This window comes from Cnephaeus nilssonii (genome assembly GCF_951640355.1).
Source record: "Cnephaeus nilssonii genome assembly, chromosome: 8".
Classification (NCBI taxonomy): domain Eukaryota; kingdom Metazoa; phylum Chordata; class Mammalia; order Chiroptera; family Vespertilionidae; genus Cnephaeus; species Cnephaeus nilssonii.
Genome location: NC_137079.1, coordinates 41,280,655 through 41,307,609, shown reverse-complemented (window position 1 = coordinate 41,307,609; position 26,955 = coordinate 41,280,655). Strand labels below are relative to the sequence as shown.

General features: G+C 41.1%; 1 protein-coding gene across 1 annotated transcript in view; it reads left to right on the top strand.

The window, feature by feature from the left end:
- Nucleotides 1–4,434: 4,434 nt before the first annotated feature.
- IPO5 (importin 5) overlaps nt 4,435–26,955 on the top strand; it is a 56,051-nt gene continuing 33,530 nt past the window's right edge. Inside the window, exons 1-8 of the mRNA XM_079778856.1 lie at nt 4,435–4,609; nt 12,195–12,275; nt 15,587–15,779; nt 19,489–19,591; nt 21,122–21,218; nt 21,813–21,917; nt 24,050–24,172; nt 24,258–24,378. Coding sequence (XP_079634982.1) covers nt 4,520–4,609; nt 12,195–12,275; nt 15,587–15,779; nt 19,489–19,591; nt 21,122–21,218; nt 21,813–21,917; nt 24,050–24,172; nt 24,258–24,378 — 913 coding nt within the window. The 5' untranslated portion in view covers nt 4,435–4,519. The remainder of the gene's footprint in view (nt 4,610–12,194; nt 12,276–15,586; nt 15,780–19,488; nt 19,592–21,121; nt 21,219–21,812; nt 21,918–24,049; nt 24,173–24,257; nt 24,379–26,955) is intronic.

Here is a 26,955-nt window from a genome sequence, read left to right as displayed (position 1 = left end):
AAACTTAAATTCTTCTAAGTATATTTTTACTTCAGGTGGGTGTTAAAATGTAGCAAACAGGGTTTTTTAATTCATTTACCACATTTAAGGGAAAATAATCAACATCAAAAAATAAAAGGTATTCTTCCTTCCCCCAACTCTTAATCAGTCCTTGATTTAAGTTATAAGTATTTATTCTACAAGATCAAATCTGGAGTCACTTACCTTCTAAAGGTTCACAAATCTGTTTAATGTCAAACCAGCAGGGAAAAGAAATTCCTCAGCAAGGAATTGCTCAGAAAGTACTGTACCATGTCTCCAAATTCCTGAGAATCAAGTCGGAAAACTGGAAGCAACAGAAAGCACTATAAGGTAGGTGATGCTCACTTTGTGACAAGTCACTTCCTAAATCTAATGAACAAAGTATGGAGAACACCTATGTACAGCTAGCTGGTTATTTTATTCTTTAGTAAAGCACTGTCCAATAAAAATATAATGTGACTCACAAATGTAAATTACATATGTAATTTTAAAGTTTCTAGTAGTTATATTTTAAAAAGTAAAAAATACGCAAAATTGTTAATATAGTTAATTATAGTTTATTAATAAATATAATTAACATATTTCATTTAAACTAGTATATTATCATTTCTACATGTGATCAATGTTAAATTGTTAGTTATTCTTAATTTCCTACTAAGTCTTTGAAATTTAGTGTGTATTTTAATTTAAAGCACATCTTAATTCGATAGAAAAGCACACATTTCAAGCGATCAAGAGCCATAATGGCTAGTAGTTACTATATTGGACATTGCAGCTATGGCATTTAATGTTGAAAATGGCCTTAAAATGCTCTATGATGATCATATCAAACTGAATTTTTTTCTTAACCAAATTATTATGCATTGCCATAATAAGACTACTTATGTAATAGGATTATGAAAACATAAGGATGGCCGGTGTGGCTCACCAGTTTAGTGTGGAACTGTGAACCAGGAGGTCATGGTTTGATTCCCAGTCATGGCACATGCCTGGGTTGCAGGCTACATCCCCAGTGGAGGGCATGCAAGGGGCAGCCAATCAATGATTCTCTCTCATCATTGATGTTTCCCTCTCTCTCCCTCTCTTCCTTCCTCTCTGAAATAAATAAAAAATATTTTTAAAAACTAAAAAACACACGTAATAATCTAACAGGTAGATGTGCAATCAGAATTAAATTTACAAGTTTTAGAGGTTTCAATCTACATTAGTAATGATAGCTAACATTTAAGCATTTACTCTGTACCAGGCTCTATGCCAAGTATTTTAATGCATGATGAAAGGTACTTCTATCTCCACTTCATAGAAGAGAAACATCGATCAGTTGTACACCACACATACACACACACACACACACACACACACACACACACACACACACACACATCGTAACCAGGGATCAAACCCACAACTTGGGTATGTGCCCTGACCAGGGATGGAACCCATGACCCTTCTGTGCATGGGATGATACTCCAACAGAACCACACTGGCCAGGGCTGTAATAGTTCATTTATATTATCTAAACTGACCCTCATAAGTTGTGACATAGAGAGCACATGTACTTACAACTATCAGGACAAGTAGTTGTAGTTCTTTTAGAGTCCTGGGGCAACTTTAAACAAATTACAGATTGTTCATTTGGTAGAATCTTCTTTTATTTACATTCAGCTCCCAATAAGCCAGAAATGTTATTAAGGCAAGACCAAATTCTACCACAGTTGAGAGAAGCTTTCACAGAGGTTTTATAAGCCTAACTTCTCCAGCCACCTCCCATGTCTAGAACACTCCCATCAACATGGAAGTCCATACAACCAAGAAGAGTAGCTGGAGAAGATTCGCATGTTCTCTAAGGATTTAGGACCAGACTGTGCAGAGAATTTTGACAAACATCAAAAAATCCTAAATTACCTAGGTTTCATAAAACAGTTGAAAGAAACGTCCAGTCTTTCATTTTCCCAACCTCACCCTTTTTCACAAGGGGTTCTAAACGCTCTAAGCAAATACGCTCCAGAACTTAACAGAGGTCGTGTCAGGTCTAATAAGCTAACGGGAAAGGCATCAGGAGCCAGCCATTCACAGTTAATCAGCCCAAAGCAGAGGCAGCTAATCAGGAGTAAGCAAGAAAAATTTTCTATCCTTCCATTTGATATCCAAGTATAATGTATTGCTAGGACATTTGTGATTAATAATACCATACCTTAATATTATTCCATTTTATAGGTGAGTAATTGAGGCTTAGAGACATTATGTGCCCACCCAAGTTCACATAACTACTTAGAAACTAAAGACCCAAATCCACTCAAGTTCACCGCTCATTACCTTTGATCATCTATTCTTGGGAAATAAGCTCCCTATTTTGAAATCTATAGACTTACGTTGGAATTTCTATTATTTAACAATTATTGAACAAATATATGTACTCTCCAGAGTCACTGCCAATAAAAACACTTACCACAGCAGGTGTTAAAAAATAACTGAAGATCAGGCTGTACTCTTGAGTAAGCCTCTAGACAATTTATCTTATTTCACTGGTAACCTAGTAATTAAAAATGGTTTATAGTATGTGATTCCCAAAATCTTAATAACGATAGGTGAGGAAAAAGCCTCCTTAGAATCCAGACTTTACCACTGCTGACAAGACAAAAAACACACACACAAAAAAACCCTATTCCAAATTAATGTGCATAATGATCTATCTTTGAAGAAATAATGTATTATAAAAATGACAAATTGTCACATCTAAGAAACTTCAATTCTACAAAGATAGGTCTGTAAACCTTTCATAGAGAAGCTTATCACTGTCACAGCTAAAACTTTCTAAGGGAGTTTTCTCCACAAATCCATTAGAATCCTTTAAAATACCTTGGCTGACAATCACAATTGCATGGGGATCCAGGGCCTCTGCCCAGAGTTTCTGGACACAGTGGCCCAGATTCTAATGTACAGCCAAGGTTTTAAATTCGCCAAAGGGCAAATGTTTTTGTTTTGTTTGTTTTTAAAAAAATACTTTTTCATTGATTTTAGAGAGGAAGGAGATGGAAAGAGAGAAACATCAATGATAAGAATCACTGATTGGCTGCCTCCTTCACGCCCCCTACTGGGGCTGGAGCCCACAACCCGGGCATGTGCCCTTGACCAGAATCGAACCCTGGACGCTCTTCCCTCTGCAGGCCGCCGCTCTCTACCCATCCACCGAGCCAAACCGGTTAGGGCAAGGCAAATGTTTTAAGTCGACTTCCGAAGAGCAGAACTTCAGCAAAATAGCCAACAGGAATTGAATTTCCTAAATTAAATACTATGGACTGCCAGAGGTGGAGTGCTCTCTACCTCAACCAACGTGTCATCTCATCAGACATGTGGTGTCCTCTTGAAGCAAAAATGAATTGTGTTCTTTTTTTCCAGTCAACCTTAGCCCAACGCAGTGGGCAGAGTGGGAGCTCAACAGAGGTGCCCTTTGATTTCCACGTTGCTTTTTGGCAGTTCCTGTAGCAAAGGGAGATTGGGGGTATTACCTATGCCTTAGCGTGCTGCCACTTTAAATAAGGTCTCTGAGCCCCCCCAGTACCTGTGGGAATCAATCGACACGAGAGATCAACCCTACAAACGGGTGCTGCTCAACTTCTCGCCACCAAAGAGCAGGACCCCCAAGCCCGGGATTCAAGGAAATCGTCACGGATCCTGGGGTGGGGAGGAGTGGAGGCGTGTGTGCTACAGAGGCTGCCGGGACCGCCGAGGGCCGGGGCGAGGCCTGGCGGGAGAGCCCAGGGCTGAGGAACCCCTCTTCCGGGCCAGCCCAGGGCGTGAGTCACGAGGAGCGCAGGCTGCGTGAAGGGGCGGCCAAGAGGGTCTGACAGATGGAGAGGGTCGGTCGGGGGAGAATGGATGTGGAATTTAGTGGGAAATGGGGTTTCAAAGGAGCTCTCTCCCTAGGGAGTGGGGGTTTGGGATCGCAGGAGCTGGGGGCGCTCCTGGGGCTGCGGGGATGGGGGCCGGCCAGCCAGCGGCGCCGAAATCTCCCGCGCTCTGAGCTGGCCCCTCCTCCCCGGCCGGGCCTCGAGCCCCTCGCCGCGGCCAGGCCCGCCGGCTGGCTCCTCCCGCCTCCCCCGCGACGCCGCCAGGGCCCCAGTCAAGTTGCTAAGTCCCGACCAGCCTGACCCACTCCTAACCCAGCGGCACGCCACGCGCCGCCAGTGACGGCACCGCAGGGTGCGTGGCCAATCGGCGTGGCTCCCGAGGAGGCGGCTTCGGCCCCGCCCCTCGCGCCCAGGGCCAATGAGGCGCCGACGCCCGCGGCCGCGGCGGGGTGAGAGGTCGCCAGGCCCCACCCCATCCTCCCCTTTCTCCTTTGCCCCGCCCTTTCCCGCCCGGCCCAGCTAGTCCCGCGCGCACAGCTGGTGCCGGTCCCCGCGCTGGGCCCGCCCCCCGCCCCTCCCGCCGGCCCGCCAGCGCGCCTCACGGCTCCTGTCTCCCCTCCCTCCTTCTCTCTCTCACGCCTAGCGCAATGGCGGCGGCCGCGGCGGAGCAGCAACAGTTCTACCTGCTCCTGGGAAACCTGCTCAGCCCCGACAATGTGGTCCGGAAACAGGCAGAGGTAAGCGCGCTCGTCGCCCAGACGCCTTGCCCCGGCCGGCGCGCCGATCCTCCCCGCGACACCGCCACACCGGGCCTCGGCCGCTCAGCCGCGGCGGCGCAGGCCGGGCCGGCGGGCGGCGGCAGCTCAGCCCACGTGGGAGGCGGCGCACGGCCCCCGGGGGTGCCCGGGGCCCTCCCGACTCTTGCAGCCGCGGGGCCCGGCGCCGGTGTCCTCCCGCCGCCCCTCGCACACACGTGCGGCCGCTCCTGACACACTGCCCCCGCCCAGATGGGGAAGCCGGGCGGCGGGGAGGGATGAGGGGTGTGGGGCGGACCCCGGGGTTCCCCTCACCCCTTTCCCGCTTTCTCCCAGTGGGAACCTCCCTCGCTCTTCTCCATGGTATCCACCCAGCCCGACCTTTTTGGTCTCCCAAACCCTGGCTGCTACCTGACCCATCACCTCTGCTTCTCTGCTGCCCCCTCACTCTGAGCTACCATCTGCCCCTCTATTCCCAGCCTCTGCTTTTGAGATGTACGTCTAGCCCTTTTGCCTTCTTTCCACTTATGTCCACGTAGCCCTCTTTCTCTCTTCTAGTTCCTAGTATCAGAAGCTGGGTTTCCCACCTCTCCCAAGGTCTTGTGAAGTTACCTTTAGGGTTGGTTTCCTTCTAAGCAGCTTCCACCTTACTTCGCTCTTCCTTCGGAGAAGTCTTTGATCTCTAGAGATTGGTGGTCTCATAACGTTAAATGGGATGTCCCGGGACTCCCGTTGTTTCACTGGGCCAGTGCCATAGGTTTTAAGTCTTGCATTTTCATTAAATCTAACCTGAATCATTCATTTTTTTTTTTAAACTACCTCCAGCTCCTGGCCTCCGAAATGTGGAGCTGTGATAATAGTTTCAAAAGACAGTATTGCAAGTTCATTTACAAAGTAGCAGTAAGACACCCTTGGTTCAATGTAAGACTGGTGGTAAACTGTCAGTGTTGAGACCACAATTGATTTGAGACCCTTCAAGGGAAGGGCAGAAACGTTCTTTTAAGTGCATTATCAGAAGCTATCTTCAAACTTGGTTATATACGGAGTTCTTTGCCACCTTGTGATTGAAGATTTCAATGATGCAGTGAAGGATGTTCAGCCAGATCTTTTTACAGAGTCAATAAACATATTACATATAGCTAGTGAAATCGGGGGGACAGGTCCTGTGGACTCACAAGATTTATAGTTGTCTTTAAAATCAGTGTTGTTAATAGATTTTTAATAGATTTAAGAATGCTGGTTACACTTAGTGGTTTTTAAATAATGTGTGTGTGTTTTTTTAATTGATTTCAGAGAGAGAAACTTCAGTGATAAGAGAGAATCATCAATCAGTTGCCTCTTGCATACCCCCTACTGGGGATTAAGCCTGCAACCCGGCATGTGCCCTGTCAGCAATCTAACCTCACCCTCCTGGTTCCTAGGCGGATGCTCAACCACTGAGCAACACCGGCCAGGCCACTTAGTGCTTTTATAATTAGCAAAGTAAATACATTGACAGTTCAGTTCTTTAAGCAACTAATAACTTTATCCTGATGACTTTTGACTTATTTATTATACATTTGAATACCTGTTCAGGGTAAAATTTCAAGTGGTGCAAATAGTTTCTTCTCATTCTCTAAAGGTAACCACTTTTAAGTGTCTTGTGAATCACCCCTGAAAGAGCTTTACTAGTATGTATATGTTCATTTTTGCATGAATGGGCTTTTAATACACATTATTGTGCAGCTTGAATATTTCACTCAGTGTATTTCACATTGTCACATAAGAGATTTTGTTAAAGCAGCTATGAGGAATTCCATCCTATGGATGTATTATTTATGCAACCAGTCCTCTGTGAATGAACATTGAGATTTCCAGTGTCCTGCTCTTGAAAACAGTGCTGTACGTAGAAGTAAATGTATCCCTATCTTTTCAGACTTTGCTAGGTTTATTTGTAGAATACTTAAAAGTATTTGTCCTTAAAAGTAATATGCATTTATTAGTTGCATCAACTTGTACTCTTGTGACAATGCCTGTTAAAACATTGTAATGCTTTCTGCTAACTCTAGAAGTAATTTTTCACAGAAATAAGTTCTTAATCCCAACCCATAATAGAAATTTCCATGTGTTGCAAAGCAGAACAGCATTGTAATTAGTAAGCTAATTTAATTCTGTCTCTTCCTTCTAGTTGCTTAAGTCTCTATTGTCAAGCCTAGCGGGGAATCTCTCTTCTGTAGAACAAAAATATGTGTCTGGTTCAGCTTGAATTCCAGTTGGTGCCTGTTGTAAATTTTTTATCACTTCCATCACTTTGGGGATAGTTAGCAGCACTCAGTAAATTTTCTCATATAGAACAATTGAAAATAAGTACTGTTAGTCTCTTTATTCCTAGTGAAAACATTCAAATAATATATTTTTACTTTTTTAGTATGTGTAAAATATTATAATACAGGATTTTCTTCATTTGACATAGAAAAAAGTAAGTGTTAGAGGGGCAGCTCCTTGGTACCATATAACTTAGTAACATGCTAATCTGTAATGAAAGCAAAATATTATTTGAAAAAAGAAATATCTGCACATAATGATACCCAATACCCTTTTTTTGCGTTATAAAATGAGCCCTTTATCACAGCCTGATACAACAAATACAGAATTTTTTTTTTTTTTAACTAAGGGCTTGGCCAGGTCTCAGGAAATATCTTTGTAATTTACTCAATCAAAATAAAAATACTTAGTTGACACATAAATACCAAACTGTTGACTAAGGTGACTTTTTTTATATTCAAATAGGAAGTTAAGTACAGTAAAAGATTCTTTTATTGTAATTATTTAAATCATTGAAGAACTTCAAAACTTTAAAAAGTTTAAGTTTTTTTCATTGTATAAATCATTTGATAGGCTCTATATCTTCTATTTAAAAATCTTCAAGGATTTTTCTCTTTTACTTTACAAAAATATGTTTACACTATTTGAAGAAATGATTTAAATGTCCTTGTTTCAAAATATAATTAATATGAATGAACAATTGAATAAATAATTGACAGGTAATCCAGAGTTAACTATCCATGATGACGTTTTTTTTGTTGTTATCAATCCTCATCCGATGACATTTTTTCCATTGATTTTTACAGAGAGTGGAGGCGGGTGAGGGGAGAGAGAGAAAAACATCGACGTGAGAAGAGGTACATTGATTGGTTGCCTCTCATATGTGCCAGGGCTGGGATTGAGCTTGCCACCAAGATATGTGCCCTTGAGCAGAACGCAGGATCCTTCAGTCCATAGGCCAACACTATCCACTGAGCCAAACCAGCTAGGGCCATGATGACATTTTTATATGAAATAAGTATTTTATCAATCATATGCATAGATTGTATATTTTTATTAATTTTTTAAATCCTCACCTGAGGATTTTTTTTAATTGATTTTTGAAAGAGAGAGAGAGAGAGAAAAACTAATCGGTTTCCTCCCATATGCGCCCCAACTGGGGTCAAACCCATAACCTAAGTATGTGCCCTGACTGGGAATTGAACCCACAACCTTTTGGGGTGCGGGATGATGCTCCAACGAACTGAGCTACCTGGCCAGGGCTAATTAATTTTTCCCATTGACTTTATACCTCATTGATTCTAATATAGAACTTTAAATTGAAGGAGGGCAATATTGATTTGAATTGAAGGAGGGTAGCATTGAAAACTACATCTGATTTTTGAGGAACCCAGGTGTTTACTGGGTAAAAGTTGTCTCTTATGTATCCATTCACAAGATAGGCTCTCTAAATATTTATGGAATGAGTGAGATAAGTATGTTAGCATTTCTCCTTTGTGGGCAGGAAAGGTGGGAGGTAAAATTCCCTTATATTGTGCGATTGTGCATGTAGAACAAATGGAATTGAAATTTCATTTGCCACGACACTGGTGACATTCATTGAATTTGCCTGGGCTAGTGCTAGGAATAGTCCTAGAAGTTTTCTTTATATTTGCTTAGAAATATTCTTCATACTCTAATGTGCTAGGTTCTAGGAATACAAAGAGGAAAAGATACCATACCTGCCTTTGTGGGACTTGGCCTGTTTAGACTAAGAAAAAGTTTTTATTTATTTATTTACTTACTTACTTACTTACTAGGGGATTGGGCCTAAGCCAGCAGTCAGACATCCCTCTTGCAGTCTAGGGCTCTCACAGTCCAGGACCCCTCACTCGCTCCTTACCACCTGCCTGTAGTGGAGGCAGGAGAGGCTCCCACCACCACCGCTGCACTTGCCAGCTGTGAGCCTGGCTTCTGGCTGAGCGGCGCTCCCCCTGTGGGAGCGCACTGACCACCAGGGAGCAGCTCCTGCATTGAGTGTCTGCCCCCTGGTGGTCAGCGTGTGTCGTAGCAACCAGTCGTTCTGCCATTCAGTTGATTGGCATATTAGCCTTTTATTATATGGGATTTTAAAATAATTTTTTAAAGCCTCCCCTGAGGGCACTTTTTAAAAATTGTTTTTATTTGAGAGAGAGAGAGAAACATTGATGTGAGACAGAAATATCAATCAGTTGCTTCTCGAATGCACCCTGAACAGGGATCAAACCCAAAACCTGGGTACATGCCATGACTGGGAATCAAGCCACCATATTTTGGTGTACGGGATGATGCTCCAACCAACTGAGCCACCCAACCAAGACGACAAAGTTACACCAGATTTTAAAGCTATTTTCTTTTTATCAAACTATTATCCTTTTCAAACTATTTTCCTGACCCATGTTTTGTAATACTATATCTGAAATGCTACAGTGGAACAGATCAAATGGGAGAAACCTCTCAGGAGTCAGGTGTCACTCATGCTAAACTGTTCCTCCTTGATTTCTAATTTATAATGAAAACTAGAGGCCCGGTGCACGAAATTCGTGCACGGGGGTCCCTCAGCCCAACCTTCACCCTCTCCAATCCAGGAGCTGTCAGGGGGATGTCCTACTGATCGCTTAGGCTCGCTCCCCGTGGTTCTCTGCTCTCTGCGGGGCTTGGGGGCTTCGCCGCAGCCATGGAGACAAAGCCCCCATACCCTGCTGTCCGCTCTCTGCTGGGCCTGGGGGCTTAGTCGCCAAGCAAAGGAAGCCCCCAAGCCCTGCTGTCTGGGCTCTGTCTGCCATGTCTGGGGGCTTCCCCGCCACTGCTGCGCTAAGGAACCCCCATGCCCTGCTGTCCCGGCTCCGTCTGCCTGGCCTGGGGGCTTCCCCGCCTCCGCCCTGCGAAAGAAGCCCCCATGCCCTGCTGTCCCGGCTCTGTCAGTGACAGGCCTGGACACTCCAGCAGCGACGGTGTGCCAAGGCTGGATCCGCCCCCTCCGGCGGCAGATCCAGCCTCACCGCTTCATCCCCGCAACCCCCGGCCAGGCTGACAGGCCCAGACACTCCAGCGGCGGGGCTGAGGGGACTGGGCGCCGCCATCTTGTGGCTATGGGTGCTGCCATCTTTGTGATGGAGTGACGGTTAATTTGCATATTACTCTTTAACAGGATTTCTGAGAGTGATATACTAATAAAGACCTTTTTTTTTTTTTTTTTTTTTTTTTGCCAAAACTTGATTTAGCCATTGGAGATTTAATGGTTAAACATTTATAGCATCTACAGTACACCAGGGGCTCAGCCAAGATACAAGGAATAAAAAGATATTTTTAGTGTACTGTGAGAGATTATGTATAAATGAAAAGGCTATATTGGTTTTTGAGTTGCTTTGATAAAGATTAAGTGAAAAATCTCAAAGTATATCTATTTTTGCAATCTTTTGAATATTTTTACATAAATTACATCATTTCTGGGTAAATAAATTCAAGCCATTTTCTCTCAGTTGTGATTGCTTTGTGCTACAGTTTTCAGCATTGTTATGTTCTATGTGCTTGTATACTTGAGAGAAACGTGAGGTTATCAGAAGATTTTGAATTCTTTCTACCAAATTTGTTCTTCCCTAGATTGAGATAATGTTTGAGAAATTTGAAAACTATGTAGTGCTGTATAAATAGAACTGGTTGTTTGGTGGAGTCATCCCCCAAGGGTGAAACCCAGAGAGCATTTAGTGCCAAGGAGATTTTGAGTGCAGTTAGCCTCAGAAGACCAAGGTCTACTTTGGGCAAGTCATTTCATTTCTGAGCCTTATTTCCTTACTAGAGGCCCGGTGCACAAGATTCATACACTCGGGGGTCCCTCAGCCTGGCCTGTGCCCTCTCGCCTTCCAGGAGCCCTCAGGGGACATCCTTAGCGCTGCTGCAGAGGCGGGAGAGGCTCCCACCACTGCTGCGCTCACCAGCTGTGAGCCCAGCTTCTGGCTGAGCAGCGCTCCCCCTGTGGGAGCACACTGACCATCAGGGGGCAGCTCCTGCGTTGAGCGTCTGCCCCTTGGTGGTCAGTGCACATCGTAGTAACCGGTCGTTCCGCTGTTTGGTCAATTTGCATATTAGCATTTTATTATGTAGGCTAGGATATGTCAGTATCTCCAGGATGCCATGGAGCAATCAAAGTGTAACGTAGATATGGATTCAGAAACCCTGTTTTCTCTTTTTTGTCCTTATCACTTCTGTCCAGAGAAACCAGGTAAATTTTATGGGGTGGTAGCTAGTAGACAGCAGGCAAGCTCTTTGAACTTAGACTGCTACAAAATTAACATGTTATCTACATTATACCCTTGAAGTGGATATATGAGAATGGACTATCTATACTTACTTATTGCCAATTCTAGTCGATCAGTTTAAAGGGGTTCCTTGGGGAAAGCAATTCAAAGTGTACTTAAATTAATGATTTATTTTCCATAGTAAAAGACTGCTATTGTTAGAATTTTTATACGTGCACATGGATAATACTTTCACTTAATTTTGTAGACATTATAATACTTTCACTTAATTTTGTAGACATTATATACTTAGGTCTTGTGTTTTGATCCACTCTGACCATCTGTCTTTTGGTGTCAACTTAGTTTTTATTGTTAACCAATTTGCTCTCATTTGACATTATTAATAGAAAAGGAGAGAAGTGTCCTTAGTCTCAAAACCTAGATTTCAAAAATCTAATAAAATCTCCTGGCCAAATTTCTTCTGACTATATGTATTTTTTGTGTATAATATGGTTTTAGTATAATCCTTGCTTGAAAAAAAAGGTAGCATAAAGAATTTGAACATTTTCCCTTTTTCTGACTTGCTTCATATGAAAGTAGTGCTCACTTGGACCAGTTCCATATCTTCTGATCTAAAAATGTTGACAAGATAAGCAGTTTTCCATGATCTAGGAGATAGTGAGTACTTACTTTGCAGCATGGTAGCTCAAGTCACACTTAATACCTTCATAGGCCTTGAGTTTTGTTAATCAGGGGATCAAAAGTGCGTCAAAAAAATCTTAAGAGATAATGGTAGAAAGGAATTTAATAAGTAACTCTTTGAACATCTTTTTTTCCCTAACCTATCTGAAGTATATTTTATGGTATAGGAGGAAATTTTAACACCAGGCCTAGATTATATGACTTCGCATGCATGTATCTTTCCCAGCCTTCATTTCTTTTTTCTGGTGTACTCAGGATGTTTTCTAACTATATTCTAACCTTTCATGTCTTTCTTTTTCATGTAGGAAACCTATGAGAATATCCCAGGCCAGTCAAAGATCACATTCCTCTTACAGGCCATCAGAAATACTACAGCTGCTGAGGAGGTACTGTCATATTTGAGAATATATTCTTTGTTGTTGTTGTTGTTGTTGTTATTATTATTATTATTTCAGAGAAAAAGGGAGAGGGCAAGACGGAGACATCAATAATGAGAGAAAATCACTGATTGGCTGCCTCCTGCACGCCCCCTACTGGGGATTGAGCCTGCCAACCAGGCATGTGCCCTTGACCGGAATCAAACCAGGGACCCTTCAGTCCACAGGTCGATGTTCTAACCACTGAGCAAAACCAGCTAGGGCGAGAATATATTCTTATAAGTTAAGTTGGGTGTTAGATGGTGGTCAAAGTGGATAGTGAGGACTACTGTTACTGTGTAGACATTATCAGAACTTTGAACTTATTTGCTAGAAGCTATTTTGGAATTTAAAAAATTTTTAAGTGCTCGTATTAAAAATGACGATGATGTATCCCCCATGTCAAATGATGTGTCCAGGATATTTAGAAGTTAATATTTTAAAAATAATTACATTAAAATTATTAAATATAAGTGATTTCTGTGGTTATAAAAAATTTTCTAGCTCAAGACAGTTCATTTTAAAGGAAGAAATTTAATTCTTTCAGTATTTTAATGTGTTGCTAAATATTCTGAAAAAAAATACTTTTTATCTCTTTTAAAATGTTATCCTTATAGCTATCTCTAAATGGAGAGAAATATCTACTATAAAAATGTTTGGAGAATAAAGGACATTTTGTAGAGTCCTTTTAAAATCATGGCTTTTAGCAGATTAACTAGTTACCAAATCAAATTTATAGTTTTTCCTGGTTTTCTATGAATTTATAGCTAATTTCTTTCTTCCCAAAAGTAATATCTGTGTATAACATTGAATGTGACTTGAATATCCTGTTTATTTTGGAAAAAGCATTAAAATACCCAAATCGAGAAAACATATATCTATTCTTTAATTCAAAATGATTGTCAAATATGAACAATAAATTTAAGTCTCCAAAAAGTTGGCTATTTTAATTCTTGAAGATAGATGCAAGTTAGCTACAAGACAATTATTTTTTCAAATTATAAGAGAAAATTTATTTGAAAAGTTACAGAGGTAGTAGAAGTGAGCCATGTGGGCTGTGTAGGCTCAAGAAACATTACAGAAACAAAAGAAGTGCCCTTGGAGCTTAGGGGAAAGAAAGGCAAAGGTTAGGACACCTGGGAAGAAGAAGGAGGGGAGGGGAAAGGCCAGAGCACGCTTCCCACAGGGAGGATGCACAGCTACAAAACAAATTTTAAAACAGAATAATATAAAAATTGTTGAATTTTACTTTTAAAAACCCATATTGAGCTTTGGTCAGGTGGCTCAATTGATTGGAGCATCATCCCCTACACCAAAAGGTTGTGGGTTTGATCCCCAGTCTGGGCACATGTGGGAGGCAACTGATCTGTTTCTCTCTTACATCCATGTTTCTCCCTTCCTCTTTCTCTAAAAATCAATAGAAACAATCCTCAGGTGAAGATTTTAAAAAATACCTATATTGAAACCCATTTAAATCTTGATTTGACTTAGGAATTAGATGATTGTGAACTGGCCTCAGCATTTTTATTGTGGCTTCATTGTTTACAGTATATGTGTGGGAATAGAAATATTTTAGCCACTTTTATAGGAATTTTAACCACTTTGAATTTTTGTTGTTAATCCTTATCCAAGGCTATATTTATACCATTGATTTTTAGAAAGTGTGTAAGGAATAGGGAGAGACAGAGAGAAACATCCATGTGAGAGAGACACATGGAATAGTTGCCTCCTGCAGTGCCCCAACTAGGGCCAGGGATCGAGCCTGCAACTGAAGTATGTGCCCTTGACAGAAATCAAACCCAGGACCTTTCAGTCTGCGGGCTGACACTCTATCCAATGAGCCAAACTGGCTAGGGCTAGCATATAAAGTATTTTTTTTTTAATCATGGTCTAATGGGAGACTGTAACAGATTTTTTCTTTTTATTGATTTTAGAGAGGAAGGGAGAGGGACAAAGAGAAATAGAAATGAGAGAGAATCATTGATTGGCTGCCTCCTGCACATCCCCCCACCCCCACCCCACTGGGAATTGAGTCTGCAACCTGGGCATGTGCCCTTGACCAAAATCGAACCCGGGACCCATCAGTCCATAGGCCGACACTCTATCAACTGAGCCAAACCAGCCTAGGGCTAGAGTACAAATGTTTTAGTAAGTTTGCTATCTGTTATAAGTAGTTCAGATGAAAAGATTTCTCAGTGAAAAGTAAATGGTGAAAAAAATTGGCAAATTTTATTTGTATAGCTTAACGCTTTTTGTTGATCATAGTCCCAAAGTAATTTGATAAAGAATAGCTGTAGCCCAAAAAAGAAAAAGAACATGTATAATTTGGTTTATGGGTTTAGTATCAAATTTTAGAATGGTGTTTGTGTCAACTTTTGATAATCTTTGATAATCTAAAGGAATATTATACAGGAAACACCAAACTTAAATAAATTCTTCAGGTTTGAAAATGGGATAAGAATATGCACATTGAGATTGATTATCATTTTTTTTGGAGTTGGGAACTTAAAATATTTGTTTGCATGAATAAAGCATAGACATAAATAGATTTGATAGCATTTTATCTAAAGAGGTTAATGAAAAGTCAGTAATATAACAAGATAGGCCAGGATGGGAGTATGTGATTATGTGGAAGATGCACTTTGGATACTAGAGTGAGTGCCAAATAGAGAAATAGGAAATACAGTTTTTATTAAGATCTGTTTTTCTCCCCCAAAGAGTGTATTAAAAATAGGAATTTTAAACAGGTTTATGTTCAGGTCTTTTACTCAGCTATAAACAAAAATACTTTTGGGTGGTATTTTCTTATATAGTAGGCTAATGTGATTAGAAATACTTTCATGTATTTTTTACAAAATCTAATAAAATGCTTTTGGAATGAATTGTATAAAGAGTCATGAGCCCTGGCCAGTTTTTCTCGGTGGTTAGAGCATCAGCCCCAGGAAAAAGGGTTACAGGTTCAATTCCTGGTCAAGGGCATATACCTTGGTTGCACACACACCCCATCCCAACCCCCACCCCCTGTCAGGTGTGTGTGGGAGGCAACCAATCAATGTGTCTCTCTCATATGGATGTTTCTCTCTTCCCCTCCTTCCTTCCATCTCTCTCACCCAGTCCTCCCCGCTTCCACTCTATCTTCTCTAAAAATCAATGGAAAAAATATCCTTGGGTGAGGATTAAAATAGAGTAGTGAAATACATAAATGGCAGAGGGAATCTAGTTTGTTGGAAATTTTTCCTTTAGGAAGACACTAAGTTATTAACAATGTTATCTATTTATAGGCTAGACAAATGGCTGCTGTTCTCCTAAGACGTCTTTTGTCCTCTGCATTTGATGAAGTCTACCCAACTCTTCCTTCTGATGTCCAGACTGCCATCAAGAGTGAACTACTAATGATTATTCAAATGGAAACACAGTCTAGCATGAGGAAGAAAATTTGTGATATTGCTGCAGAGTTGGCCAGAAATTTAATAGGTTTGTATGCAAATGCATTTATTATTATCTATATATATAAAAGCCTAAGTGACCGAACAACCGAATGACCAGTCGCTATAACGCGCACTGACCACCAGGGGACAGACACTCAACGTAGGAGCTGCCCCCTGGTGGTCAGTGCGCTCCCACAGCCAACCTCCCGCAGTCCCTCCCACTGGCCCCAATAGGCCCGATCAGGACTGGGCGTGACGGCTCTGATCAGCCCCGATTGCCTGCTAGGCCAAGGGACCCCACCCGTGCACGAATTCATGCACCAGGTCTCAAGTTATGTTATAAAAGAAAAAACACAGTTGACATTGAGTAACATGGGTTTGAATTGCATGGGTCCACTTATATGGGGTTTTGTTTGTTTGTTTGTTTTGTTTTTGCAATTTGCTGTTGGGAGTCTGGATACGGTGGGTTGACTGTATGCATTGTTCTATACCATCTTATGTAATAGACTTGAGCATCCCTGAATTTTGTTACCTGACACAGGTCCTAAGATCAATCCCCAGTGGATACTGAGAGACAAATTGGGGGGAGTCAAAAGTTAATTGATTTTCTGTTGGGGTCGGTACCCCTAAACCGCCCTCACTACTACATTGTTCAAGGATCAAGTGTTATATTCTTTTTTTCCTTTTTAAGTGGAATCTGTAGAGGAAAATTCACAAGAACCTGAGTATCATTTATTCTGTTCAAAATGAGAGTGATTATGGATTCTGCATTTAGGGCCAAAATGATAGATGTTTGTGAAATGGAGTCATACCATTGGTGTTTATCATGTGTAGAATTAGTATTTTAGTTAGCTTGAAAATTGTTGGTTTTGGTGGTGGTTGTTTTTTTTAATATATTTTAATTGACTTTTTACAGTGAGGAAGAGAGAGGGATAGAGAGTTAGAAACATCAATGAGAGAGAAACATCGATCAGCTGTCTCCTGCACACCCCCTACTGGGGATGTGCCTGCAACCAAGGTACATGCCCTTGACGGGAATCGAACCTGGGACCCTTTAATCCACAAGCCGATGCTCTATCCATTGAGCCAAACCGGTTAGGGGAAAATTGTTGGTTTTATTCCCCCTTAATCTGTACAGTTTTGAAAGCATAGGCTGACTTATAGCCTACTTTATAGACTTGCCAATACAAGAAGAAATTAGTGGAATCCAGGTGCTTTTGCTATTATATTTGTGTATTTCTTTTCTTTTTTTTTTTTTTTAATATATTTTATTGATTTTTTACAGAGAGGAAGAGAGAGGGATAGAGAGTCAGAAACATCGATGAGAGAGAAACATCGATCAGCTGCCTCTTGCACACCTCCCTCTGGGGACGGGCCCGCAACCAAGGCACATGCCCCTGACCGGAATCGAACCTGGGACCCCTGAGTCCGCAGGCCGACGCTCTATCCACTGAGCCAAACCGGTCTCGGCTGTATTTCTAAATTATGTGCTATTATACTATTTACATGATAAAATACCCAAAAGTATTTTTAAAGGATGAGATAAAAGAAAAACATCTAAAATTGCTTTTTATCAACAGTCAAGACTTTTTGGTCACTCTGAAAATATTAATAAATTACTTGAATATTTGTTATTTTTTTTGACAGATCCTTAAATGTAATTTTAAACTTAATTCATTTAAGTGACATTTTCAAAGGTTGAAAGGATATCTCACTATGATAAGGGCTAAGTGGGAGAACATTGTTGGTTGTGCTAGTAAAAAAAACAACCATAACCAATTCCTTAATATCAACTACTAAAATCATTCAAAACCCACTGAAACAATTTTTTTTTTAATCCTCACCCAAGGATATTTTTCCATTGATTTTTAAAGAGAGGGAAAGACAGAACTATCAATGTGAGAGAAACACATTGATTGGTTGCCTCCTATATGTGCTCGGGCCAGGGAGGAGCCTGCAACCAAGGTACATGCCCTTGACTGGAATTGAACCCAGGACCCTTCAGTCTGCAGGCTGATGCTCTAGCCACTGAGCCAAACCGACTAGGGCTGAAACAATATTTTTAGTATGTATTTTTATTGATTTTAGAGAGAGAGGAACATAAGTCAGTTGCCTCCCATATGTGCCCAACCGGAATCAAACCCAAAACCCTTCAGTGCATGGGACAACTCTCCAACCAACTGAGCCACACTGATCAGGATGAAACTGTTAATTTTGAATTTTTAAAAAAGCTTAGGAAATCCTATTTTAAAATTTTATTATTTTTTTTTTATTGATCCTCACCCGAAGATTTTTTTCCAATTAATATTTAGAGAGAGTGGAAGGGACTTGGGGGCGGGGGGGGGGGGGGGCATCAATAGGTTGCCTGCCATCCGTGCTGTGACCAGGGCCAGGTATTGAGCCTGCATCTGGGGTACATGCCCTTGACTAGAATCGAACCTGAGACCCTTCGGTCTAAGGGTGGACACTCTAACCACTGAGCTAAGGCTTATTTTTAAAAATTTTAACTGTACAGATAAGAGTTTTTATAGGTGACATTATTTTTTAACTCAATCACTTGATAATAGAAACATTTTCAAAATGTTTCAAGGTGTTCTCTTCATAGTATTTTAAATTTTTTTCATTTATTGCCAGGCCAGTGTGGTTCAGTGGTTGAGCGTCGACCTATGGACCAGGAAGTTAACCATTCGATTCCAGGTCAGGGCACATGCCTGGGTTGTAGGAGACAGCGGATCAATGATTCTCATTATTGATGTTTCTATTTCTCTCTCCCTCTCCCTTTCAAAATCAATAAAAAAATATATTTAAAAAGTTTTTCTTTTATTAGTTTGAGAGAAAGAAATAAGTTCATTGTTCCACTTATTTATGCATTCATTGGTTGACTCTTGTATGTGCCTGACCAGTGACTGAACCTGCAACCTTGGTGTATCGGGATGACGCTCTTAACCAACTGAGCTACGCAGCCAGGGCCATAGGTATTTTCTTTTAAGCAGCTATTTTATTACTGCTCAAAGCAACATTTTTATGTTAAAGAGATAGGTGAAGGGTATTTTTCTTAATCTCACTAAGTAGCACTCATTTCAGAAAGTCAGCAAATAATGGAGGGAAATTTTTAACAAGAAAAAGTGCAGTTGCAGTTTCTACAACTCTACATTTTTTGTACGGGTATAAATAAATGGTGAGTTAACTAATGCAGTATATTTTTGTGGTTGCTCATTTTTATTACAAAGTAGCACAAAAATTTTGTATTTTAAAATCTTGTTTAAAAGTAAATACATTGATAAAATCTGATATCACTTAAAACTGGAAAGCGTGAGCACCCTGCTCTGGGTACTGGGATTCCCACTCCTATATCATCTACAGTTTGAAAGTAATAATTATTTTGGTTTCAAGACCTTGTTACCATATGTTAGCTTTGCCTACTTTTTAAACTCTTTAATAGCAATAGTATATATATACAAAGGTTCAACCAATCAAATAGTCACAGTGATGCCTTTTCTCCAAATCCCACTCCTTAGAAGTGACCCCTTTTAATACTTGTGCTATGTAACCCAAATATAAACAATTGCTTTTTATAAGATTATTATATCATTTTTAGGTTAAAGAACCTAATTGTGTTAGAAGTTTTTTTTAATATAGAGCAAATGACATTTTCTACTACTATATTTTGAATGAGGCTTATAATGAAAGGATTCGCCCTTAATGATTTGAAGTTCTGACTTACACACTTTATGCCTGGATTTCTTTACTTTTAGATGAGGATGGTAACAACCAATGGCCTGAAGGTTTGAAGTTCCTTTTTGACTCAGTCAGCTCTCAAAATATGGGACTGCGGGAAGCTGCCCTTCACATTTTCTGGTATATATATATATATAGATCTGATTTTTTGAAAATGTTAATGTCATGAATACACAAAGCACATTTTTATTTTCTAGTGTAACAACTTTTTATTCTTAAAAATCTTTCAGATAAGCTTTGTATTTGTGTTGGAAGTAAAATTGGGGTGGGGAAAAAACCCAAAGCTTTTTATTTCATATTATGATCCTCATTTGTATATGAGGGCTCTCTGGAGCTTTATTTTTTTAATTTTTTTTTATTGATTTCAGAGAGGAACGGAGAGGGAGAGATAGATAGAAACATCAGTGATGATAGAGAATCACTGATCGGCGGCCTCCTGCATGCCCCACATTGGGGATCCAGCCCACAACCTGGGCATGTGCCCTTAGCGGGAATCGAACCTGGTTCATAGATCAATGCTCAACCACTGAGCCATGCCCGCCCTGGCTGGAGCTTTGTTTTTTTATTTTATTTTCTTATTCTGAAAACATTCTGGAACAGTTTCTTTGGCTTTAAAATGGACACAGTACTAAATGTAGCTTGTAAAAAGCTGCTTTAGGAATGGCATCTTGAAGAAGAGAAAGAAAAGGCTCATGCATCCCTTTGTTTTCTGGGTCTTCTGTGGTCAAGCTTTATAAAAATGTAATATTTTAATAAACTGCTGTGTATTTATAAGCAGATGATCGAAGTTTAGAATGCAGTAACTATCTGCATTAAGAAAAATTTTGCCCTACCATGTTATACAGTTCACTGCATTTAAAATAAAATTTGGTTTATAAATTTTAAGGATTATATACATTTTTTCAATAAGGTATACCTTGAGCATCTGAAGAGGATAAGGGTAGATATTAACACCATTTTCTCCTTTATTTGTCAGATGTATTTTATTTATATCAATAATCCAGAGTAGAGAATTAAGTAAAAGTATTGTTTGTTTACCTAGTTTAAAGTAGAACAGAACTTAAACTAGCCTGGATCACCAAGACTAGGAGCGGACTATGTGAGAAAACATGGTTACTGCAGCTACCATGTGCAACTGCGTGGTTGCTCTTGTCCCATCCTGCACTTTAGGTTAGCTTCCCACTGAGACAGAGCATAAGAAGAAAGCGCTAGGCTGGGCTGGGCGGCTTAATCATGTACACCTGGGTCTCCCCCTACTCCCAGACTAATCACCTCCACTATGTTTGTTTCTATTCACCCAACCCCAAAAGAAGATTGTTTGGAGGGATGGGTATTTTTCAACCTTAAGGATTAATACACACTTTTGAGTCAGGTAGACATTTAATTAAATATTCTAGTTATCACTTTACTAAGATGAAATGTAGTTTCTTTTTGTTTTTTATTGACTTTAGAAAGAAGAAAAAAGAGAGAAGCATTGATTTGGTTTTCCACTTATTTATATATTCATTGGTTGATTCTTGTATGTGCCCTGACTGCAGGTCTAACCCACAGCCTTGGGGTAATAGGACAATACTCTAAGCAACTAAGCTATCTGGCCAGGGCAGATGTAATGTAGTTTTTTAAAAAAAACACTTTGAATCATTTTTTTAGGAACTTTCCTGGAATTTTTGGGAACCAACAGCAGCACTATTTAGACGTCATCAAACGGATGTTAGTTCAATGTATGCAAGATCAGGAACATCCAGCGGTAAATCATTTCAATTTCCTTAATATTAACACCTAATTTAAGATAACATCTAACTTGTGAAAGAATTTATGTATTTGGAGATTGTCTTTAATACTTTAAAATATAAATACTAGGTTGGTGCCATTTGGGGGCTCAGTCCATCTGGTTTTCCAGATGACTAATTTATAATTCTTTATCCGCCCACCCCCAAATCTATATATATAAAAGGCTAAGTGACCGACTGCATGTATGTATGTCTGACCGACCGGCCGACTAGTACATATGATGCCCACTGGCAATTTAAAAATAAATGTTGACTCGCACATGCACTATATATATAAAGCTCTTGCTAGTGCCAATCGCACGTGTGTGTTTCTGTCATTGTCATGAATTTGGTTGACACTTCTATCATAGAGAGGGCGGATAGCAATATTAAAATATTTCTTCTAATTAATTTCCTTTCAATGTGCACGAATCTGTGCACCGGGCCACTAGTCTGTATATAAATAGTTTTATTAATATGATAAAGAGAAAACTTCATCCTTACTAACAAATCTGAACTTGCATCCATTAAAAATGTCTCATGTTTGATATTTTTTACTCTCATCATTTTAGATCCGAACACTATCTGCTAGAGCTACAGCTGCATTTATACTTGCAAATGAGCATAATGTTGCTCTGTTCAAACATTTTGCAGACTTGTTACCCGGATTCTTACAGGTAAGAAAACCATTTAAAATAGGTGATAATTATATCTTCATTGGTTTCTGTAGTTTTATAAATGCATATCAGAGTTACATTCATTTATTCAGTAAGTATACATCGTCTACTATGTGCTGGTACTAGGCACTGGGGATACAGCAGTGAACAAAACATGCAAATCATTGTCCACTTTGAACTTACATCTATTAGCTTTGATAGGTTCTTAGTCTTTTTAAATACTTAGGTTAGAGTTTCAGAGTTTTTTATAATGCAGATGATATAAGCAACTTAAGCTTATTGAATATGTAATCACATGGGTTACTTCCATTGAATCAACCAAATAACCTATGAAATTAAATGCCTGTTTTACATAAGGGAAAATTAAGGAGGAGGGGATAAGAAAGTTGGCAAGGTCACAGTGGTGGAATCCTGCATGATTCAAACCCAAATCAGACTGCAGTTCTTAACCTTAACCAGAAGGTTTATAGCAGTTTGTATTATAGTTTATGGTTAATTCCCATTATTGAATGTCAAGGATAAGTTATTACGTTAAGGACACCTGCCTCAATGAGAAGGTAAAGTAAGATTGGGCCCCTGGATCCGGGGGAGCCTGGCCACGGGTCCGGGTGAGGCCGTGGGCCCCTGGATCCGGGTGGGCCTGGGTCCCGGGTCCGGGTGAGGCCGTGGGCCCCTGGATCCGGGTGAGCCTGGCCCCGGGTCCGGGTGAGGCCGTGGGCCCCTGGATCCGGGTGAGCCTGGCCACGGGTCCGGGTAAGGCCGTGGGCCCCTGGATCCGGTTGAGCCTGGGTCCCGGGTCTGGGTGAGGCCGTGGGCCCCTGGATCCGGGTGAGGCCACGCGACCCTGGGCCTGGGAGAGGCCACGCGCCCCTGGGTCCGGGTGAGGCCATGCGCCCCTGGGTCCGGATGAAGCTGAATCCTGGGTCTGGGCGAGGCCGTGTGCCCCTAGATCCGGGTGAGGCTGGATCCCGGGTCCGGGTGAGGCCGTGGGCCCCTGGATCCGGGTGAAGCCGTGCCCCTGGATCCGGCCGAGACCAAACCAGAGGGAGTCGGACCTGCATTACCACCATTTGTCCACCATCCAGAGCTGAGGGGTCAGTGCCGACATGTACTCATAAGGAACTGGTGGACATTGATATTGGGTCTCAAAAGTACTGTTGGACCAGAAAGAAACTCACTACAGACTGATTCATTTGCCTGTCAGCATAACTATTATTGCTCGTCGCACATTCAATTCTTATAAGTATATCTCTAGTGACACATGATTTCGCTCATCTAGGGGAAATGATGAACAACATAGACTGATGAATAAGAACAGAACCAGAAACAAGGAGGCATCGATCGGACTATCGGGCCTCAGAGGGAGGATAGGGGAGGGTGGGGGGAGGGGGGAGAGATCAACCAAAGGTCTTGTGTGCATGCATATGAGCCTAACCAATGCTTAAGTTCAACAGAGGGTTGGGGCATCCATGGGGAGGGGTGTGGGATGGGAATGGGGGGATGAGGACAAATATGTGACACCTTAATCAATAAAGAAATTAAAAATAATAATAATAATAAAAAAAATAAAAAGTAACATATAATAAAAATGGCATGCTTTCTACGTATAAATGCTAGGGCATGACTACCACAAAAGATATAGTAGATTAGGTGATTTTTTTTTTTTTTTTAAGGGAATCACGGCACTTTTTTTTTTTTTCACAGTACATTTTTAAAACTATGCAAAATATTTTGTGAGTTGGGTTTCAGGTTCTTATTATTATAAGTAAGTTCATTTTGTGTTTTATATTTAAGATCTTGTGAGATGCATGATAAGAAGGTCTTGTTAATTCCTTGGAAGCATTTGTGACACAAATGGAGGATATCTACTATTCCTTGTTTTTGCCCATCTTTAGTCATGACAACCAAGAAAACACCTCCTAAGAGAAATAGCAACCCTATTGCAAACTGGCTAGACAGGAGTTAGAGGAGGTAAAACTGAAATATTCTGCATGGGTCAGAGGGTTTAGTAGATATTTTTCTTTAGTTATCATTAAACTGTAAAGAGTTTAGGTCAATGATAAAACATTAACTTTTCCATTCTATTTTAGTAGTTTATTACCAAACTTTACATTCTGTTTCATCTTTTCTAGGCTGTAAATGATTCGTGCTACCAGAATGATGATTCGGTCCTAAAATCCCTTGTGGAGATTGCAGATACTGTTCCAAAGTATTTGCGTCCTCATTTGGAAGCTACTTTACAGCTAAGTCTAAAGGTAAATTAAATACCTCAGTAAATGTTGTGTTTATTATTTTCAGTGAATAAACTACTAAATATATGCAAATGTGTCTTCCTTGTAGTTGTGTGGAGACACTAGCCTCAATAATATGCAACGCCAGCTTGCCCTTGAAGTAATTGTGACCCTCTCTGAGACTGCGGCTGCTATGTTAAGAAAACATACCAATATTGTTGCACAAACTAGTAAGTCAGAGATCTTTAAACGGTTTATATTAATGTAGGAAGATTGTTGAATAAATGTGCTAAGAGTTGCATAAGTTCACAGGTTTGTTAATGTCCTTTAAAATTCAGAAGTGTCTGGGGAAGTGCATCTCTTTACATACTTACATGTATGTACCCAACTTGCTGGCTTTGCTGCAGCTCTCTGAAACGTAACATGATAGCAGGCATGACTTGTAATACTTAGAAATCAAAAAAAATTATGGAGAAAATTGTATGTGATATTGAAAGAACAAAAGAAACATTGAAAGAACTAAATATCAATTCTCCTCAAATGGATTTATAAATTCAGTGTAATTTTACTCAAAATCCCAATTTATGTTGAAGAACATAGGTTCTCAAGTAAAATGTTGTTAAAGAGAATTTTGTTAAACCAAATAGAGGTCTTGCCCTATCAGCTGTGAAGATTTAGAATTTGTTGCTGGTGCAGGTGTAGACAAATGCATTGGGTGGAGCAAAAGGGTGTGGGAGCAGAACCACTCAGGTGGAAGCAAAACTGACTTCATCAAAAGTCATTGGGGTGACCGGTTATTTCTATTTTTAAAAGTACCACAATCTTAAATATTCTGTAACAACCAATTTTGGGTTGATTATAAACTAATGCAGACACATTTTATTTTTTTAAATATGTTTTTATTGCTTTCAGAGAGGAAGGGAGAGGGAAAAAGAGAGAAAAACATCAATAATGAGAGGGAATTAATTGGCTGCCTCCTGCCCGCCACACACTAGGGATCGAGCCCTCAACCTGGCCATGTACCTTGATTGGGAATCGAACCATGACCTCCTGGTTCATAGGCCTACGCTCAACTACTGAGCCACGCCGGCTAGGCCATAGACACATTTTACAAGTAAAGCTTGATAGATAGTAGGGAAGGATTTTTTAAAAGACTGATTTAAAAACCATATATGTAAAAACATTGCTAAATTTGCAAAAAGGAAAACAATTTTCTGACCAATTTAAGTGAAATTAAAATATATACTACAGACTGGAGAAAATAGTTGCAGTGCACACAGTCAACAAAGTTTTGTTATCCAGAAATTAGACAAAAGTTAGTAACGGGAAATTCACAAAAGAGTAATCTAAAATAGCTAAAGAACACTGCTCTGTCTCAATAAAAAGTGTAATTGTGGAATATAGTGTATTGGAAACTTTGACAATATCAAGTATTGATGAAGCGTGTAGATAGGAGAAGACATTTTTACAGTTCTAGGACTCTTCACACATTGTGATGAAATAAGACAGGTCTTTTAAACTCCCCTTAGCAAGCTTATAAAACCACTATGGAGAGCAGTTTAGTGCTGATGAAAAAGATACTTGTAGGTACTTAAACTCACACTTGTCAAGGAGATATGTATAAGAATTTCATCAAAGTAAAATTTGTAATTGGAAACAACCAAAATGTCCATCAACAGGATAGTGTTTATATAATGGAATGCTATGAGAAAAAAAAATTGCCAGAGGATACATATAGTATGACTAGGGGCCCAGTTCACGAATTCGTGCACCTTGGAAAGGAACTGTGAGCTGCGAGGCTATGGCACAAGGGCAGGTCTCGGCACATCTTCCGTGCCCCCACCCAGCCCCTCCCGCTGTAGCCCCTGGTCTCCTCTCTGCCAGCAGCCCTGCTCCCGCCACCGCAGCTCCCATGCACTCATGGCACCGGCACTGGCCCCGCTCACACCTTCTGATGGCGTGGAGCAATTGGGGCCAGTGCCATTCGCAGGTGCGAGCAGCGGCTGCTGCCCCAGTTGCCCCTCAGGAGCAGGGGGAGGCAGAGAAGCCCTCAGGGGCGATCTGGGCCAGCAGCAGGTGTGAGCGGCAGTGGGTGTGAGCACCGGGCAAGACCACAGGGCGTGGGAGCAAAGAATTTTCAGTAACCACCGGAAGCTCGCCCTGATGACAGTGACCCGCGCCCAACCTTGGTCTGACACCCCGCTCACCTCCATCATCCCACTGCAGCCGATACCTGCCATGTTCCGTCCCCGGGTGATCAGCGCACATCATAGTGACCAATTGTTCTGCCATTCAGTCTATTTGCATATTAGGGTTTTATATATATAGATACCATCTATCTAATAATAAAGAAATACGCAAATTGTCTGGGACGTCATCACAGCAACAGTAACTACCAGCAAGCTGCCTGGGGCGACCAGGCCAGCAGGGGGGTTAGTGAGGGACAACCAAACAACTCAACAGCAGGCTGCTTGGGGTGACCAGGCCGGCGGAGGGGAGGGGAGGATTTGGGGGCGACCAGGACGGCAAGGGGGCGAGTTAGGGGTGATCAGCCATTAGGGGTGATCAGGCTGGCGGGGGGGGGGGGGGGGCAGTTAGGGGCAATCAGGCAGGCAGGCAGGCAGGCAGGCAGGTGAGCAGTTAGGAGCCAGCATACCCAGACTGTGAAAGGGATGTCTTGGATTGGAGAGGGTGCAGGCTGGGCTGAGGGAACCTGCCCCCTGTGCACGAATTTCGTGCACTGGGCCTCTAGTCCTATATAATCCTATATGATAAAAGCCTAATATGCTAAGTGTCTGGTCAGCCAT